This window comes from Pundamilia nyererei, unplaced genomic scaffold, assembly GCF_000239375.1.
Source record: "Pundamilia nyererei isolate P.nyererei 1_Seehausen unplaced genomic scaffold, PunNye1.0 scaffold00162, whole genome shotgun sequence".
Taxonomy (NCBI): Eukaryota; Metazoa; Chordata; class Actinopteri; order Cichliformes; family Cichlidae; genus Pundamilia; species Pundamilia nyererei.
The window spans coordinates 1360415-1379419 of NW_005187563.1; the positions used below are offsets into that span (position 1 = coordinate 1360415).

The following is a 19005-nucleotide window of genomic DNA, read 5'->3' on the forward strand; positions in this document are numbered from 1 at the left end:
TTGTAGTTGGTATGAACTTACAGAATCATTCCAGCTTTCTTACATTTATGTATGTGTACAGTTCAGGGCTGCAGAGGGAAACATGTCTTCTGTAACAACTGCCTTTATTTCCCATGATGCCTTTTGTGGAATGAGTAGTCACTCTGTCATCCACTGGAGCAGCCCATAGCCCTTTAATTAGTTTGTATTTAATTAATCTATGTATTGAGCCTCCAATATAATATATATATATATATATATATATTTGCTTTATTTTTATGGACAAATAGAATATAGGGCAATGAGAATCTGGCAGTAAGAGTTTGTCAAGTTTTGCCAAGTTTGTCAGCCCAACAGTTAAAAGTCCAAATATTGAATTGACTGACATGGAGAACTGACAAAAGAATATTTTATATCCTGGAAACTTTGATAAAAAAGATGCACTAAAATAGTTTCAATTGTTCTTGGACACTTAGATTTATTGGTTTAATTCTATTCCTTTATATCTGGAGAAAGATGGAGCAAACGCCTGAATTTTATGCAGCAGTTGGATGGCGACTTGTTGTTGCTGAAATTGTTGATGGGTTTAATTTCCTGCTTATGTAAACATGAGATCCCTGATGAGGGACAGCCTCTCGGTGCTGCTGTGGTTGTCATTGTATTTTTCCACAATCTTGTTTCAGCTCTTAACACGCTTCTTCAGTCTGTGTATTTTTATCCCGGTTGATACAGTGATGGTTACTTCAGTTTATTATTTATTATTATTTGTTTTATTGTTTATTTTGTCAGGAAACCTGCATAAAATTATAAATATAAAAAAAGGAAAAATAACTAGCTGATAGCTAATTTCCATCTGGAGCCTCTGGGCAGGTAATCATACTATTGAACAAGCTATAAAATACAAATACATGTCTGAAATAATAGATACAAGTTGTGAAATACAATCAAATGTGCAGAGAAAACCTAAAAACCCTCCAGGCACACAAAGCACACTGTGAAACCTGTGTAAATGGCCAGGTGTTCCCATCAAAATATGAAGCTAATCAAAAGAAAAGGGTCAGATAAATGCTGGATTTGATTAATGTGGACATAAATAACACCAACAGTCACCTCAGGGTGCTTTACATTAAAAGACCCTACACTATTTGAGCAAGCACTTGGTGACAGTGGGAAGGAAAAACTATTTTAACAGGAAGAACGAGGCTTAGGGAGGGGCAGCCATCTGCCACAACCTGTTGGGGGGTCATAGGTGGAAGAGGCGCTGATAAGCACAGGAAACCTGGAACCAAAGTAACTGAAAGCTATCCAAGCCAATGGGAGCTCCTTCGAAGTTAAAGAGAGCGGGAAGGAAAGACACACAATTTCAAGCAGAGATTTCCCTTGAGATGGACCTGTTTCATACCTTTGTCATCGCTCCTTTAATCCTTCATTCTACAAAATGAAATGCTTACAACGCTTTTGAATGCTGAAGCTTTTATTTGTCTCACACTGGGTTGGCCTATAAAACATCAGATGTAGTCAGGAGACAAATGGATAAAATGGACTTGTTATAGACAAGTCGTCCTGCAGCAGAGGTTATAAGACCGAGTCAGGTTGTCTTGGTTGAAGCATATTTTGTGTGCTGGGCAGTCAGTTTGGGGGTGCGTGTTTAAAAAGCCCCGAGGCAGTCATAACTAGCCTCTCAGAGCTGCCAAATTAGCACTTCCAGTTGGTTATTTCATTGCTGCTTGGCAATTTTTTCCCCCCCACACTGGCACACTTATAAAAAGTTCCACAACAACAATATAGAGCAAAAAACATCTCAAAAAACAGGGGGTGGAGAATATATGGGGGGGTTTTTTTCCTGATGGGGGACAAAAAAACAGTTGACTACATTTTTGATCATACCCTCGAGACAGCCATAACTTAGGGAAGCTGCACACAGAGTAATTGACATTATCAGTGCATAAAATATGAAGATTTGACTTTCATATCAGGATGCAGAGACCTGTGGCTCATTGCACGTTCAGTTGCTGGCAGCTATTTCTTAAAAATTCATCTAGCTGATTGATTTAAACCGCTGAACTGGTTCACCCGATGAATAGCATTAGACCAACTGACTGCTAACTGAAGAAAAGAAGCTGCCATGTGCTGTCTGCAGCAGGCAGTCATTTTAATGGAAAACACAACGTTGTTTTTTTTAAATATATAATTTATATTTTAAACAAGGTAATTGTACCATAAGAATTTAAGATCAACTGACACAAATTGCCTCCCTCTTTTTCGTTGGCTTTCTCCTTCACAGACACACTCAAATGATGTTGCTTTGCCACCGTCTCCTCATGGCTTCACTGTATTTAGTTGCCATGGTGAGCCGAGCAGCTCTACTGTTTTTCATCGACGGCGCTCAGAAAGTTTGAGGCATCAATACTTAATGTCTGGACATCAGACAAATGGGAGCTGGTACAACAAAGAAACCCTTGCTGTGCTTAAGAGTGTGGCTTTTATGATGTTTCTGCTCTTTGGGAACGTGGTGTGAATTCACCCACATTTCCCTCCACTTTGTTGTTGTCCTCATCCAGTTGAATTTGATAACAACTGATGCTCTCGTGCTATGAAACTGTGGCACAGTTAAAGTTGGTATTGTACTCACGTCGTGTAAAAACTCTAGGCGTGCGTTGCATCAGGCTCACTGAAAGCAGGAAAAAATAAACTACAAGGTTGATTTGGATTAAACCTTTTAAAATGGCGCATCAGCAAAGAGAGAGCACAATGAGATCATATGTCTGTGAAGGTTCTCAGTCATCCAGGTCATCGTAGTCAAAGGAGCTCTTTGGTGGGGTGTCACAATCAGCCAAGGTTTCAGATGAACCCACTGTGAGACCTAATAACTCAAATGTGTTAAATGTAAGAAGTAGGAATAAAAGTAAAAAAAATATGCTCAAGTAAGGTACAGATAACTGCAAAATCTACTTAAGTACAGTAACAAAGTATTTGTACTTTGTTACTTATCACCTCTGACTAGTATTGTAACAACATCTCTAACGACACAGCCATGAGTCATGTTAGTTACAGCTGTTATTTGTCTGTCAGTGTTAGACAGACAAATAATGTCGTGCTCCTTCCTGCATGCATTTACATGGTGTGTTGTAAACTAGACTTGGCTGACCACATTCGCACAGTTTATCTAAAAGTAGGTGAAGCAGAGGTAAAGCCAAGCTTTGATGTATTTTAAGTGAGTCCGAAAGTAAGCGTTTACTTCGTAAATATCAAAACAGGAGTATGCAGGTGAAGGAATAACGACAAAAAACCTGAATTTGAATTTAGACAGCAGCTCCCCTTTTGGTTTTTAAGCCCTGCCATCAGACATTTTAAGAGCTTCGTGCACCTAAAAAAATTAAGTTATGGTCTCATTTGCTTGCTTTAAGTGTTACTGAATACAATAACGTGTTTATTTTGTAAATTGTGCTAATTTGAGTAAAAAAAGAAAGGAAGGTAAAGCAGTGTAAGCTTTGCTGTGGATTTCAGTTAGTCATGTGCTCCTCGCAGGTCACAATCTCTCTCTTTTTTTTTTTTTTAAGTCAAATGCACAACTATTACAAATGAGCACACAAGCATGGTGACTTAACAATTCGTAACATATCTTATCAGCTCTTAAGAAGCCACATTTGCAGCCTCCCACAGTCACAGTGAGCAATTATCTTACAGTAAACCTGGGAAAGGCCACAGCACTCCTTTCTGAATCCCACAGTCACTGACAAACATCTCCCCACCCGTCAGCCCGTGATAAACGACGCAGAGCCTATCGACCAGTGTCAAGTAGGATACACCTGATCGACTGCGTGATGTATGAATGTGTTCGTGTGAGAGTGAGAGAAGAGAAGAAGGGAGTGAGCGTGAAGCATTGTGGGGAATATTTGTAGACTCCCACCTTGGTGAGGCGGTCACCGCGAATGTCTGACTGTACATATATCAAACATCAGCTCAATCTTCCTTACCCATTATCCTCTGCTCCTGCCTTAATGACTCTTTGTTGATCTGTGTGTAGCTTTGTCTGCTTAAACAGCACACAAACACGCTAATGCTCGCAAACACGTCACAGCTGATCAATGGGAGGCTGGGTCATGCTGCCCTGGGAGAGTTTAGCTCTCAGGGAGGTCTGGACCTTAATGTGTACTTACATCAGAGTTGTACTGATTTATCGGCTTTCTGATATACTCGCCTTTGGTTAAGACAATATTTAGAGTTTTCCTGCTTGAACTTCTAGAACATGAACTTCTTAATTTTGTCGGTTTTATCTTGCCAGTCAAAGCCTGAAAAAATCTTTGAGTTTACTGTGTGTACCAAAGTACACTTACTGTGCTTGCGGTTTATTTGCTCTACAGTCTAAACCCAAACATAGTGTAGCGTAGCAGAGAAATACTGCTGTTATTCTGTTTACTCCCATGTATTGCACATCTTTATGTCCATGTTTATCCCCACAGCACCAATGCTGTAGGGTGATAAATGGTCTAGGATTTTTCAACAAGAAGCGCTCAAAGACAGATTCTGGATATTCAAATAAACTGCCTTAACTTGACTTTGAACAAGATGGAGCAAATGTGATTTCATGTCCTCCCTCAGACACATTTTCTGGATATTTCATGCTTTTATGGGTATTATAAGAAAAATGTTGAGGTTGGATTGCAGTCGGTTACACTTGGAGATGAGTAAGTTCAAGGAAAATTGCAGTTTGAGGAATGAAAAGCAACAAATGTCCCTGAGCAGGCTCTTAACTAGAGACGACTAGCCTTAAACTACTTGGGTGCCCCAAGTCAAATTAATTTCACTTCAAAAAATGTCTTCCAAGGTTTCAGAATCTGTACTACATATGATACCCTCTATACTTGCAGCTGAATGAGGAGCAAAAGGAAAAAGAACTGGGTGAAGTAACAGTGTCATTATAAAGCAGACAATAGAAGTTCAAAATGTAATAAATTGTAGGTTATAAGATGTACTGAACCAGTTCTGTTGGAACTGAAAGAATGAAACTTGATTAATCTGCAAATTCACCAGAGAACACCACTTATGACTCATGTGATTGTTGTTTACAAACCTCGGTTGGTGTTTTACGGGGCAGCGCAAAGCCTGAACAAACCACACAGAAAAATGCAGCAAATTATGCCAAACCGTTGTGGCTCAAAGCGAGGAAACACACCATGCAGTCAGCCAAAGTGACAGTGAAATATGCTCAAGTCAGATCTGCTGTTAAGCATATGATTCACTTTGTTTAATTATATAATTATATACTTATATAATTACACGATGCTCTCTGTGCGTGGTGGGAAGGTTTAACTGAAATATAAAGGTTAATAATGTTTAAAGCCAAATTGTGATTTAGTTGTAGTGCACCTACACTGTTTTTGTTGTTATTATTATTATTATTATTATTATTATTATTATTTTATCATTATTAACCTGGTTTTTGAAGTGAAGAACTCAAACAATTAAAGACTAAAGAGCAGTCAGCCACCTCTTTGCAACCACCAGTCACTAAGAAATGTGTGTTCTGCAACCAGTTGGTGAGCAGTTGGTGAAAATTGATGTAAGTCTAGTCACACAGACCTCATAGTAACCACAGGTTGGCTTGCAACACCATCAACCTCTTTGCAGTTATTTACAAACCTTCGCCCACCTGTCTGAGACTGATTGCAATGAGTCTCAGACAGTTTGGCGAAGGTTTGCAAATAATTGCTGTCTAATTTATAAATGCAGACAGATTTCAAACACATTGCAAAACAGTGTGATACGTCTCGCTATGTCGACTCCCACGCAAGGTTGCAGAGGACATCAGTCATTTTGAAGTTAAACTGACATCCTGTAGCAATAATTTGTGGGGCAATTTCTGAATTTCTGACTTGAAGCTGACACACCAAAGGTGGTCTGAAGTGATCAGTCTGCAACTGATTGCAAATGGTTGCAGACCTGTTTCCTATCTGGTATTGATCCTCATAAGGAAACAACCAAGGGTAATAATATCGCAAGTTAATTGCACACAGTTGCAATAATTTCAGTCATATCGTGGTCTCCAACCCCTTGTTTCTCTGGTGTGACTGTCCTCACTGCTCAAACCGTTTATTTTCATACAACTATCAAATTACTTTGCCTTAAAGGGTTGTGGTTTTATACCATTAAATAACAATAATAATTGAAGCAATTATCTTGGGCGTGTGGATAAATGTTACTATTGGGCCACAAAGAGACATCCTTTCTTTAAAAACAGGCCTAATTTTAGGCTCAGGTGTGCTTCAGGTTATAATAACAACAGTTTGTTACCAACTATTAGTTAAGGGTGCAGTCGATGATGTGGGGAACGCAGGGCAGGTGCTGCTGGAAAATTTAACAGTATGGTATGTAACAAGCCATGAAGGACAGCGGAACTCTGGCCGAAGCCTGATTGGTCCGAAGGCTACGCACTTGAAGCAGGAAATGACATGGGGAGGGCAAACAGGAAATGCGAGGCAGAGCGGCGAAGTTGTTCCAGCATGTTTTTCTTTTCTGGCCGTTCCCATTCCCTCGCTCGCCGCTGCACAACGCCAGGCTGCGAGAGGAAGGAGAGGGAGGAAAGGGAGTGAGAGAGTCAACTAGAGGAGGGCATTTTGGGGAAATCCCTCCCCCGCCCCTTTCAACCCTCACCCCTGTCCACAGACATTGAACCCTTGTGAAGCTTTCAAACTGCTGACTCAAAACTGGCTGTTGTGACGTGCAGAGGGCTTTGAGTTCACTGGTTCGCTGGTTACAGAAGATGTTTTTTTTAAAATTGTTTTTACTGCCATCTGCGTGGAAAACACCCTGAAACTTTTTCAGATATTATGTGATACCCCAGCTCTGTGCTGTGTCTGTCGGGTGGACAGAAACATGTCTCCGGTAGGATGATGCTGCTACATACCTGTAGGAGGTGTAAGTAGAAATAATCCTTGTAATAGCAGAACTGTGGCCACTGTTCCTACCTGCTTTATTGAATACATTCATGCTGTACTCTGAAGAGTCTTGTCAAAAAACTATTTAGCTGGCCTAATCTCCAAATTTGTTTTAATAGTGGAAGAAAAACGGTGGCTATAAAAGTGTTTGACAGAATTATAACCTGTCTGTGGAGTTCCCCTCCACTCTACGGATTGATTTAAGGCCTTTTAGACCTTTTATGTGGATATGCAGCCCTCATCTTTATTGTTCTGATCCACTCTTGCTACTCAGCCTAATTTCCTGCACTCTTCAGTTACCTTTCAGGCAACAAATGTCTTACAAAACAATTGATGAGTGGAACATCCCCATCTCCAGCAATTATTTCGACTCTACGAGCATGTTTCTACCAAAGTACGAGCTAATTTACAAGACAGCACGCGGTGTGATGAGTTGGTCATGTTCTTATAGTTGTTGCCGCGTCTCATCGGTATTCAGCAGCGGGAGCGCCGTGACGCAGTGAAGCGCAGGAGGCAACATTAATCAATGGGGCGAGCAATCAGCACCCAGCCTAATTCAATCACCCCTCCAACAGAATGCTGCCATTAGGACAACAGAGGCGTGCAAGTGTGTGTTTGTGTGTCTGTGTGCTTGTGTGCTGTTGTGTCCGTTTGATTTGTTCGCATGCTGGTCCCTACGCCAGCCACTCAGCTGCCGCCACACCGACAACCCGAAACAAACCCCTTTATAGAGGGAAGACGGAGCGGATCGAGACCATTATGGAGATGAGTGCTGTCTAAAATTGGAGATGCCACTTTCTTGCAGTCCACAATCGAGACAGAAGATCAGATGTGAGGCCAGAGAGATAACAGTGTAGTTGTTGTTGTCATTTTCTGCAGAGGAAGCTGAGATTGAGACAAAGAAGTGCTGTGAAGCAAAAAAGTTTTCTCTCTTTCTTTCATAGCAGGCAGCAAAGATGGGAGTCGTGTTAAGCATATGGCGTCTGGACTTTAAAGCTTTTGTCCCTCTCTCTGTCTCCTTTGGGTAATATGTAACTTAATATGTTATTCCCTGTAATCTCCCACGACTCTGGCTATTGTTTTACTACATCCTACATCATCTTCCTTCCTTCCTTCCTTCCTTCCTTCCTTCCTTAACCTATTATCACCATTATCACTCTACTATATGGTTTTCCTATAGAAATGATCCAGTCAGCATTGGGCCTTAAAAATGCAAGGCTCAACATTTTTAATGACTGTGTGAAAATTAAATTGATCAGTTTATTATTATTTTACCAGGAACATATCAGAGAGTTTACAGACTAACTCGCTGTTTTAATATCTGCTTTAAAAATGATACAACTTTAGTGTTGTATCAGCTTGTCATGCACCATTTGGCACAGCTGTATTGAAGACACAACTCTATGGCTGTGTCGGTCTTTCCATCCATTTCAATTATATATAAGCGGTTTTGTTCAGATAGACGGAGATGCTGCAGTGGCTTGGAAAGATGAGACTTTCTGGAAATACCACAGCAACTTTTTTGAATCCTGCTTCAGCTGTTTCTAATCCTGTACCAGCGCTGATGTGAAGATTTATTTTCTGAGTTGTAATATCTATCATTGAAGAGAAGACTGGAAATCTGTACGAATCAGAGAAATTAAATTAAGTTTATAAGCTAATAATCCTAAAATATTAGTGAGAGAACTCTGTGAGGAAGCATTTGGCAATATTGGGGAAGAAGAAATTCCTTTTACGATGAAGAGATCTTTGCATGGCTGCCAGTGTTGTGAAACAACCACAAATATTCAAAGTGCCATTATCAGTAAAGAAGACAGAGGAATAACTAAAAATGATGGGCAAGCAGAGGGAGAGCTAGAAGCTTTTTCTATAATAGCTAAGTGTAGCGGTAGCTGACCTGAAATTCCCGAAATAAAAAAATGATATGTGTGTACTTGGCAGCGGTGCAAACCAAAAACAGGTACTTAACATCAGTTCATTGCTGCAAAAATGCCTCCAGTGTTTTTGTGTTAACTTATGCCAACCTGTTTCAAGTCCGACCTGTTTTCCCGCTCTCCACAGTCATCTCTGTCTCCGCTTTCCAAAATCCAAGATCGATGACCCAATTCCAGCATGCCTGTTGCGAGTTTGAGTGAAGAAAGCCTCAGACAAGCTGAGCTCTTATCTGGCCTGTAGATTAAAGAGGTGATGAATCCGAGGCTTGAGCGGACTTACAGTATCTCTCCATTCTCAATCAAAGTGGGCAAACTCGTGAAAGACCTGTATTGATCTGTTGCCCATTTATGACTGGATCTGTGGGTGCTGAGAGTCAGGGCTCCATCGATACCTTGCTCCTTCAAACCTGCCCAATCCAGCTCCAGTGATAGCAGCTCAATCCATATCTCTGCAGGCGCCCTGCACCTCGCTCCCATTGCTCACAGTTTGCCTTACTCACCTTACACTTTAGACTTTGCCTCACATGTGTGACTCTTTTTATGATCAACCTTTGAAATTCAGAAATGTAAAGCCAGTAAAACATGTCAGAAGATTACATATTGATTGTTGGGAAGGCTCTTTTTTGTAAAAGTTGAAGAAAGGTGAGGATAAGGTTGGAGTTGATTGTAAATCCAGCCATATATTGGACCACACACCCATGTACAAAGAATAATACCCTCCATGTGTAATGTGAAAAAAATGTTCTTTTTAAATAGTGTCTTTATGATGCTAAGACTTAACTTTTGAATAAGGTTAAACCTCTTTAATTCATTGTGACAGCTGACAATGGAAAAATATGTAAGCAATGTCATTAATAGTAAACTGAGTCATTATCATAGCTGTAGTTCTTGCTCCGTAAGTTGAACCCATTTCATTTTTAGGTCTCACACTTTGTAGTGTTTCAAATAGAGCCGCAAAAGATACACCATAAATTAAAGATGTGTTGTATTTGAATATATAAATGGCTCATTAAATATGCATGTAGGCTATAAATGAAATATTCATTAAGCTGTTATAATGCAGCAGTGCAAATATATTTGATCAGTATATTTAATAGTATCGTTGCTGAGATTTGTAAACATGACAAAGATAATGTAAAAGAATCCATCCATATTTCAGGCCAGACTGGAGCAGTCTAAGCAAAGAGCAGGAAGCATCCTAGTCACATGCCTAAACCACATCAATTGTTTGTTTGTTTTTAATGTGTGGAAGTAGTTAAAGAGCAACAAGGTCTTAAGTTGTTAAATCAAGCTGGGAATCCACAGTAGGAATCCACCTGCTAGTCGGCTGACTTAGCCTTTGGGGGCAATGGCAAATTTTTCTGAGCTTCCAGTGTCGTCAGCAGGTACGCAGAACAGGAATTCCTGGCAGCATTTTAAAAAATAGGATCCACCCTGGAAGTTGTCAGGACATGCCCAAAGAGATGATCATCCAAAAACACAATAAAAAAAAAAAGGGATTTAAAAAAATAAAAATAAACATCATTTAGTTTCATGGTCCACTGGTCTGATGGGCCTGATGACAACATGCTGATATTAAACAACCATCGGCTGCTTGCTCAACATCGAATCTTGGTTAAAGGGGGAAAAACCTATTAAAATCTGACAGTTGTGCCAGTTTCGGCCATAATGTGCTGAACAGTTTGATTTAGAGATAAGGTTTATGATCCCGGCTTCTTTACTTGCTGGTTTGTGGTACACTTGAAGAAATACTGCTCTTTGGCTCGACACACGCGCTGCTTACCTGCATTCAACAAGAACCTGCTCAGACACGACCGGCTATTAACTGCTGACGCAATACAAAAGGAAACTAACTGTTGTTCCCCTCGCCTTAAGATTCTGTATTCTCACATCTTTATTGGTGTTACAAAGAAAAGAAAATGCCACAGGTGCTTCTACTGCTGTAGCACATCCACCCACAGCAGTACTACCTTTAGGCTGTGATGGTTTTGATGCACGCCGTTAGCGATGAGGCTAATCTGGTAGAAGCTGGTGTTAGCAAAAGACTGAAGGCGCTTGAATGGTGATCGTAGCGGTAGCTGCTAAAAGCCACGCTTTCACCTTATGTAGTGGGGTCACAGCCTAGCAACAGTGGGTCTGAGGCTTAGCAACAGCAGCCACAGATTCAGTCCAGCAATGCGATAATTGGACTTTCTGACAAAGTGCCGGTGGACCGACACGCTAACAAATACAGACACACTTCATCACAAGGACACATGTGCACACTTGTAGTGCACAACCCTGCTTGTGTGTGATGACGAGGAGTGAAAGACAGAGAATGTGTATCATTAGAGGAGAGGGATTGAAAGTGTTTCTGTGTGTGAGGGAGAAAAAGTGCGCCTTTCATTTGAGTCTTTCCCTGTGGCTCTATTTATATTAATGATGAACCTTGGTGCTTGTGTCGCTGCTGCTTCGCCCGTCTGCGCGCTGCCCTGTCCTTGGGGACTATGAATTATGTCTGTCATCCAACAGTATTTGCAGTATTTTGACAGTTTAACACTCTGCAAGAGCTCAAGGTCACATCTGGGTTATTATCATTTTGTTATAAAAAATATTTATAAGCTAGTGAATATCAGTTAATTACCAAGTGATCATTTTCTGATTACCTGATCAATCCATTGGTTACTTTACCAATTAAAAAAAATAAACCACAACAACTTTTTAAATTAAAAACTGTTTCTTTACAAATAAATAGTCGTTGTTTACATGTTCGCCTAACAACAAGGAGAAGCTCCCCAGGACGAGGCGACACCGATTCCCTTTGGGGTTACGTCAGGGAGGGCATCTGCAAATTCAAACATGTGGAGCAACTCGTTGTTGAATATTTTGGAAATATTCACACTGCTGTCTGATTGTTTTAAGCTTGGAAAGCCCTGTAGTGTTTGTTTTGTTTTGAGCTACTGATGAAAAGTAGTTGTGTGTTTTTATTTTTTTCATTCTCTTCCAGATTGGTGATGCTGTGGTTTGCAATGGGTATCTAGATAAAGACAGAATGACAACCTCCTTGTGAATAGGGAAAATCAGTCATTGCCCATCTAGTGGCTGCAAGTAGCTGCAGCAACCAACTGGTCACCCAGAAGACGGGCATGCAACGGTATCAACCTCTGGGTCACTGCAACCTGTCTCCAAACAGTTGCAGTCTAACTCAGACTGACTGCAGTTACTCTCACAAACATTGCAGACAGACTGCCAACCTGCTGTAATCAATCTGAGTCTGTGCTGAGGCATCTCTTTGGATTAAGGGAATTCATGTTCATATATAAAAACGAGGTTGCTGTGCTCCTGTATGCAGTTAAGTTTCCACCAAGCAGCAAATGTTTGTTCTTTTAGATCAACGAGGTCGCAGACTGACTCTGTCTTATTGCTGTTTTGCCATGAGGCACCAAAGTCAGTTTAAATATGGTAACGGACCATGAATCAATGCAAACCTGGTCTCCATCTTCAACGCAACCATTTTGCAGTCCCTGAGACAGCAAGTTCATTTCTGGTTGTTCCGTGGACGGTAGCATTTAAAAAACCAACAAACAAAAAAACTCATGCATGCATCACCAGAAGCGTAGGTCTCCATAATATGTGATCAACATAAGTGTGATGAACAGATTTCATGCAAACTGATTACTTTGACCTATCAATCCAGCATTAAATAATTACTGTATTCCTAAATTTTTGCATATTCGTGCACGATTAAGCCTATTAGAGCCACTTCAACTTTAACAGCTTCCCAGTGATAATCAGTGAAGCTCTCATCAGATCCCTATAAATTCATATGTTAACAAGAGCACGTTTTGTCCTCGTGTCACCAACTGTCACTGGCATAACTCTGCTAGAGATAAATAAATTACAGCTAGAGGCATACAGCACCAGTTTGTAATGCAAAATACATAACTGGAATTATTATATCAAGATGATGTGGTTAGAGAGCTGAACAGAGCGGAGGTATGTGGACTGATTAGAGATGTAATAATAGAGAGAGGCAGAGAGCAGGGAAAAAAAAGAAAGATGTACACACAGCTAACAAGCGAGGCGGAGAGTTACCAAACATCATTATGAAATGTGTACTGTACTAAGACTTACTGGATTTAATCAACTCTCTAATCTCATAAAAGAATGGGAGTCCCTGGAGTACTTAAAAAAATAATCTCATCAAACATTCCCGTCTATAACGGAGCACTGAAAGTCTGGATTTCTTGAAATTGGTAAATATATCTGTGACGAGGGAAGCATATGTCCATCCCGTCTCATACGGAAATAAAGAAATACATGTCAGTGTTGTAATGGAAAACAAGGCTGGGCAAGAAGATGTGTGCAAAGCATTGGTCCATTTTACAGATGTTACACTGAACATAAAGCTCAGGAATTGGACCAGTTTCTCTTCTGGGTATTGTTTCCGAGTGTAAGACTTGGCTTTCAAAGAATTAAAAGCTGTTGTAGAATTCCATAACATAAGGAATTTTGAATTTTTTGGATGCTCTAGCTGTAGTTCATTTGTCAATACCCGTGTTGTGCCAGTGACTTGGGGATGAGTTGAAGCTGTTATCACGGCGACTTTCATACGTATTTCAGAATGTCGGTGGGCCAGTTTGAGCTCTTGTTGGAGGAACTGGGACCACATCTGAGGCACAGAAATTATTTATGTGAGCCAAGTGACCCAGAGCAGTGCTTAGCTGTGTATCTGAGGTACGATAGGATTATTTTACTATTTCCACATCGTCGTATGTTCAGTATGCAGGCACGTTATGAGCTGTGAGCGGGCTTGCTGCAGAATGCAGTGATCCAATTGGGCAGATGTGTTTATTCATATGTGTTTATTCTAAAAATCGACATGGATCTGAAAAAATGCATACTGGAAATGCGTCCTTTATGGTTGCTGCGAACAGCTGCAACCAGAGTAGGTGACCCCAAAAGATATTTTTAATGCACAAAATATTTGCACGAATCTTGAACATCTGGTGTGTAAAGACCTTTTCTGAGCATCTAATCACTGATCTTTTGCTTTAGTAGAAAGCCTGTTCATCCTACTGAGCTACAGCCACCTGGCTGCTGATTGGCAGTAACTGCTTCTAGATGTGCTTCTATCCTGGGTCACAAACTTTTGAATTATTTCACCTCCATGCCTCAAACTTTCACAATCATGCTTTGCTGCTCTTTAAAAGAGGATCATTGTCTCTTGGAGTCCAGTATCGAAGCAGGCAGCTCATCAAGGCACAGAGAACCAAAGGACGCCGTGTCCGTATTGACAGTATTTGACGACCTGGGATGAGAATTTGTTGCATAGAATGGAGAGATGTCCAGAAGAAATAATACGACGCAAACGGCAGCCTTTTAGGACTCTTTACAGAGGTAGATAAATGTTTCCTGATAAGCACTTTTGGCAGCATGAACAGCTTGCAGAACAGCTCTTTTTACCACCTGGATTGGAAGTTTGCAAAAAGCAATTAAAGTGTTCTTCTTACCTCTGGATGTCAGCTCCACTGATGCTGCTCTGTACAAATCATCACCTCACAAACACAAGACCAAGCATCTCCTATCCCTCTGCATTCTGCTCATGCTTCACGGCAAATGTACACGAAGAGAAAACTAGGGAGGGGGTGGAAGAAAGCGGCACAATGAGAAGAGGAGAGAAAAAACAGAGAAGGGCGGAGTGGTGGAGAGGAAGGGAGGGAAGGAGATGCTGCGGGTGAGTGAGTGGAAGCGCCCATTAATTTGAATTTAAAGGATGTGAGGAGAGGACGGCACGAGACGCAGCCAGCCTTGGAGGGAGGAGAGAGGGGCGCTGGGAGAGGAAAGAGATGGATGAGAGGGGGAAAAAAAGAGTCTGAAAATGAGATGAGAGAGTTGGGCAGTTAAGAGGCATCACTGCCGGTCAACTGTGCATCTATTGATCCGCAGCGGCCGGGTGGTTTTTCTGCCAGAGCCACCGGAGATAAAACGGATGAAAGGGGGGAAAAGAAAAGACGACTGCTGTGTTGTGCTTTTCTTTTTCATTTTCATTTTTTTTGTTTGCTGCCAACCTGCGAAGTGAGAAGTGTGTGAGAGCGCTCCAGCTGAGCACATCACACGCGAGACGAACACATTCAGTTCGCAGAGTCGGAGCTGCCTCGAACATCCACTGCTACTTTCAGCGGCCGCCAGGAGTTGAGTCGAGATTTACGGGCTGCTTCACGTGGAGCTGAGGCAGCATCCAACGCAGGTGAAGCTTGAGATTTAGTGTTTACTGCTGCTGCGCATCTGTGCCGTCAGCTGTTTTATAGAAAAATACTGTGAAAGCGGAGGATACTTGAGCGCTGGAGAGTTTGTAAGCATGTCTTGACATCTGGAGAAGGAAGAAGACTGAGCCGGCAGCTCTCGTCCTGGCGTCCTGAGGTGCGAATGGGATGCTGAAACCAAGATCTTCAGGAGTCAAGATGTGGATTAGGAGATGAATTCCGAGGAGGGGTCGAGGAGGGATGAGGTTTTTCGGGGTGAGAAGGCAAGAAAGGGCTGCCACTGCCCCGTGGCGACTCCGCCTGCCTCCGCCGCCACCTCCCTGTGAACATGCAGGTCCTACAGATCGTCAAGGAGCTGGTGTCGCCGTCCAGACGCAGGGCAGCGGCCAGATTCGGAGGTGTGTGTGCGCGCATTTTATGAGCCATTAAGCTTCTATTGCAGCCACTAATTGTGTCAGAGGACAAAGATTTGAATCAGTGCAATGAAGACAAGATCAAATCTACCTGACCAAACATTATTTTGGGAGAAAGGTACGAGGAGAGCCTTGTTGAATGTATGGAGATTGATATGAAGTGCATGCAGGTTTTCAGTAAATCTCGTCCCTGAAGCAGGTGAAAGGTCTACTGTTTTACTCTCTGTTATGATGTGCCTCACTGTGAGGAGCTGTTAATCCTCATCAGACAACTTCATTACTGTAGGTTTCAGTGGAGTGTTGGTGTTTCACAATAGTTTAAGGTCACCGCCTTTTCTTGGTGCAATTTCAGAAATATTTGTTACTCTGATCTGCATAATTAGTCATGTATTAATTTGCAAACTGCTGCCTAGAAAGTGCCATCCGACTCTGTGTCACTTGCAGCCTCTTCTCAAGAAAATTTATAGATTTGAAGTTAGTGAATAAGATGCATAAAAATGCTCCCAGCAGGTGCTGAGGTCCAGTTTAAAAAAAAAATCACATTGCTTGAAGAAAAGTGAAGCCCTAAGATGTGCGAGACTGATGCCTGCAAATAGATAGATAGATATATAGATATCTGCATATGAATACGTAGAAGCTGCAGCCGGGGGGAAACAGAAAGCCTGTCATTCACTTGTAGTCTGGCTTTTATTGACCACTTGGGTTTTGAGCACACTTTGGTACGCTGTGTGTGGTAAGCATATAAGGGATGTCATTTTCTGTAATGCATTAGCTAATCATGGGCTGTTTCGATTTAGCTTTACATTCATTTTTCATCTACCTGCATTCGGCTACAGTGAAAAGGAAAGCTTGGCTCAGATATCTGCTGCCTGCACGCGAAACCCGTCAAAAGTAGCATCCGAGGTTAAGTCAGCAGACTTGGGCCTGTTGTGTTTAGACCAAACACAAGGCAGTTCTCTTAGATGGAGAGATTCAAAGTATGAAAGATGGACATAGCTATCGATTAGCACAGCCTGGTTAATCTCCTTTTCTGACTCTTAGAAGACCAAATTATGTGGTTAGAGACGGGGCACATACAGCACGATTAGAACCACATTAATGGATCTTTAATGCCCCCTTTGTCCCTAAAAGTCAATGTCACAAGCAACACTTCTGATAGTTGATTTGATGTGGCCTCCTTGGCACAAAAACGGTCCAGTTTAATAATAAAGTTAATTAGTTTGTACTGAATGTCATTGTGGATGAGTTTAAACTTTTTGGTGTGCCATGTGTCATTAGTCTGAATGGGACGGACATGCCCCTCGAGCAGCTTCTGTAATAGCTCTGTTGCTGTGGGACGTGTGTGTGTGTGTGTGTGTGTGTGTGTGTGTCACGGCTTCATTTCTCTGGTGTGCACTGAATAATGAAGCATGGTGCTCTGAGTAATGGAACACTATCTGACCACTGACCCGGTCCTGTCTCCTGGTTGGATGCCACCCTGTGCCGTAGCCACAGGTTTGCCCGAGCTCTTTGCCCCTGCAGGAGGAGGAAAGGCACAGCTTGTCGCTTCAGTGCTTCTCGAATAAAAAATAAGCTTCTGTTTGTTACTGTGGGGAAATTTGCATAAATTTAATGAGAAGTTAATGGGCAGTTTAATCGACACTTGTTGCAGGTTTCTTCAAAATGTAATCTTTTTTTTTTTTTAGAAATACTGTTATTTATTTATTTTTTGCACCTGCTAAATTCTATGTTCATGTACTTGATATCAGCTTTCACATGACTCTTTCTGATTTGCCTCATGTTGTTATTCCACTTGTGTAAATGTAGAAACCTTTATGTGCTTGAAGCCACTGTTAACCACTGGATGTACCTGCTCTAGCAGCCAGGATATATTTGATTTAAAAGGCTTGAATTCAGGTAGGAAATGCTTTGTCTCCTGCCAGCTGGCATTCATAACAGCTTCAATTTATCAACCGGCCCCACTAGGACACTTGTGTAGGGCCAATTAAAGCACACAAGGAAGCGCTGCAGCATGGGTTGCATTGGGGGGGCAATATTTTAGGACTTGGGTCCCAAATCATTGGTCAGAAAAGATCGATGGAGACAGATGTTACAATCTCCAGCACGCAGGTGCTTCATTTTTGGTCACTGGACAAGGTCATTTACTAGTTTAACTCCTGGTTGTTACGTTTCTTCCATTTTCTTTTCGTTAATGCAGACAATGAACTGGGAAGTTGGCGGGTTAAAGAGATAATATCCAATCAGATGGTATTAGTTTATTTATGAATAGGTATTTTATAATATTATATTCTGAAGGTCTCATTGTCTGGAAATACACATAACTGTCTGTACTTTTGTGCTGTTATTCCTTCATCACTGTGAAGGGACAGCTTTTCCACAACATATATGTGAAGTCCAGCTCATTAAGGGAACTTTGAGCTGTTTTTAATGACTGAAATACTTCTGTGGACACTCTTTTTCTTTTTTGAGAGGTACGTGTCCAGCATGGGAGCAATAGGGATTTCTCAAAGAATGAATTGCTGTAACAGAGGTGGCATAAACGGGGTTACAGACTTATCACATCGTTTTGTGTTATTGTTTGTATTGAATCTACCTAAATGTCATTATCACATCTGAGAGTGTCTTCTGGTTCAGAATGAGCCTTTGGGGGGTGACTATGCTCAGCAATGAGCCTGATACAGAAACGTCGATGACTGCCAGACCATTTTATAACTGAGAGCTTCTGCTCTGCTTGAGGAAAAGAGAAGAAGTTGGGGGGGAAAAAATTGGATAAAAAATAAATATTTTATTACAGTACTGTGTTTGGGGTGGAGAGTGGTGGGGGTGGCTTCAAGGGTGGCTAAAGTGTGAGAAAAAGCACTGCACCCCATCGCCTTTCTCTACTTTCTCTAATTGAGCTGCATTTGTCAAATTCAAAATCCAGTCCAACGTTGACAACCATGAAGATAACTTTTTTTGTCTTCTTCTTTTAAAGAATGATAATATTTTTTAATGACTGCCCATTAACAATCCACACTTTCCATTTGGCTGTCGTCTTTATCTCGGTCTATCGGCCCTGCAGACGAATTCACCTTGGCTCCTCTCGCAGCCTGAATCAGTGCAGGCAGATTTAGCACGACGGCCTCCAGCAGATACAGGACACACAAATTCACACACTCGCTGCAGTTCTGTGCAGACTGGGAGGAGTGGTGAGTGGGGATAAGGTGCGAGGTGCCAGCAGATGTTGTTGAGCTCCTCGGCTGGATAGCGCGATGGCATGAGTGTGAGATAACAGAATATCTGATAATTTGCCCAGCTCCCTGTCAGCTTTGCAGGATCAAAACCACATGTACTTGTGAGAAAGCATCAGAGTGTGTGTGTGTGTGTGTGTGTGTGTGTGTGTGTGTGTGTGTGTGTGTGTGTGCCACATTTCTGAGCATGCTCAGTGGTTCCTGCCACATCAAAAAACAATACATGTCATGTTCATTTTAATAAAGTAATGTCTTAGTTTTAGGAG

General features: G+C 41.5%; 1 protein-coding gene across 3 annotated transcripts in view; it reads left to right on the forward strand.

Annotated features, from left to right (window-relative positions):
* usp6nl (USP6 N-terminal like) overlaps positions 1-19005 on the forward strand; it is a 94686-nt gene that overhangs the window by 24460 nt on the left and 51221 nt on the right. The window contains exon 1 of one of the 3 annotated variants that reach the window (XM_005745681.1): positions 6698-6897. The exons of 1 other annotated variant lie outside the window; for it this stretch is intronic. In XM_005745681.1, coding sequence (XP_005745738.1) covers positions 6870-6897 — 28 coding nt within the window. In that variant the 5' untranslated portion in view covers positions 6698-6869. Of the gene's footprint in view, positions 1-6697; positions 6898-14850; positions 15495-19005 lie in introns of those variants that run through there. One more of the 3 variants, XM_005745678.2, reaches the window with a different exon arrangement.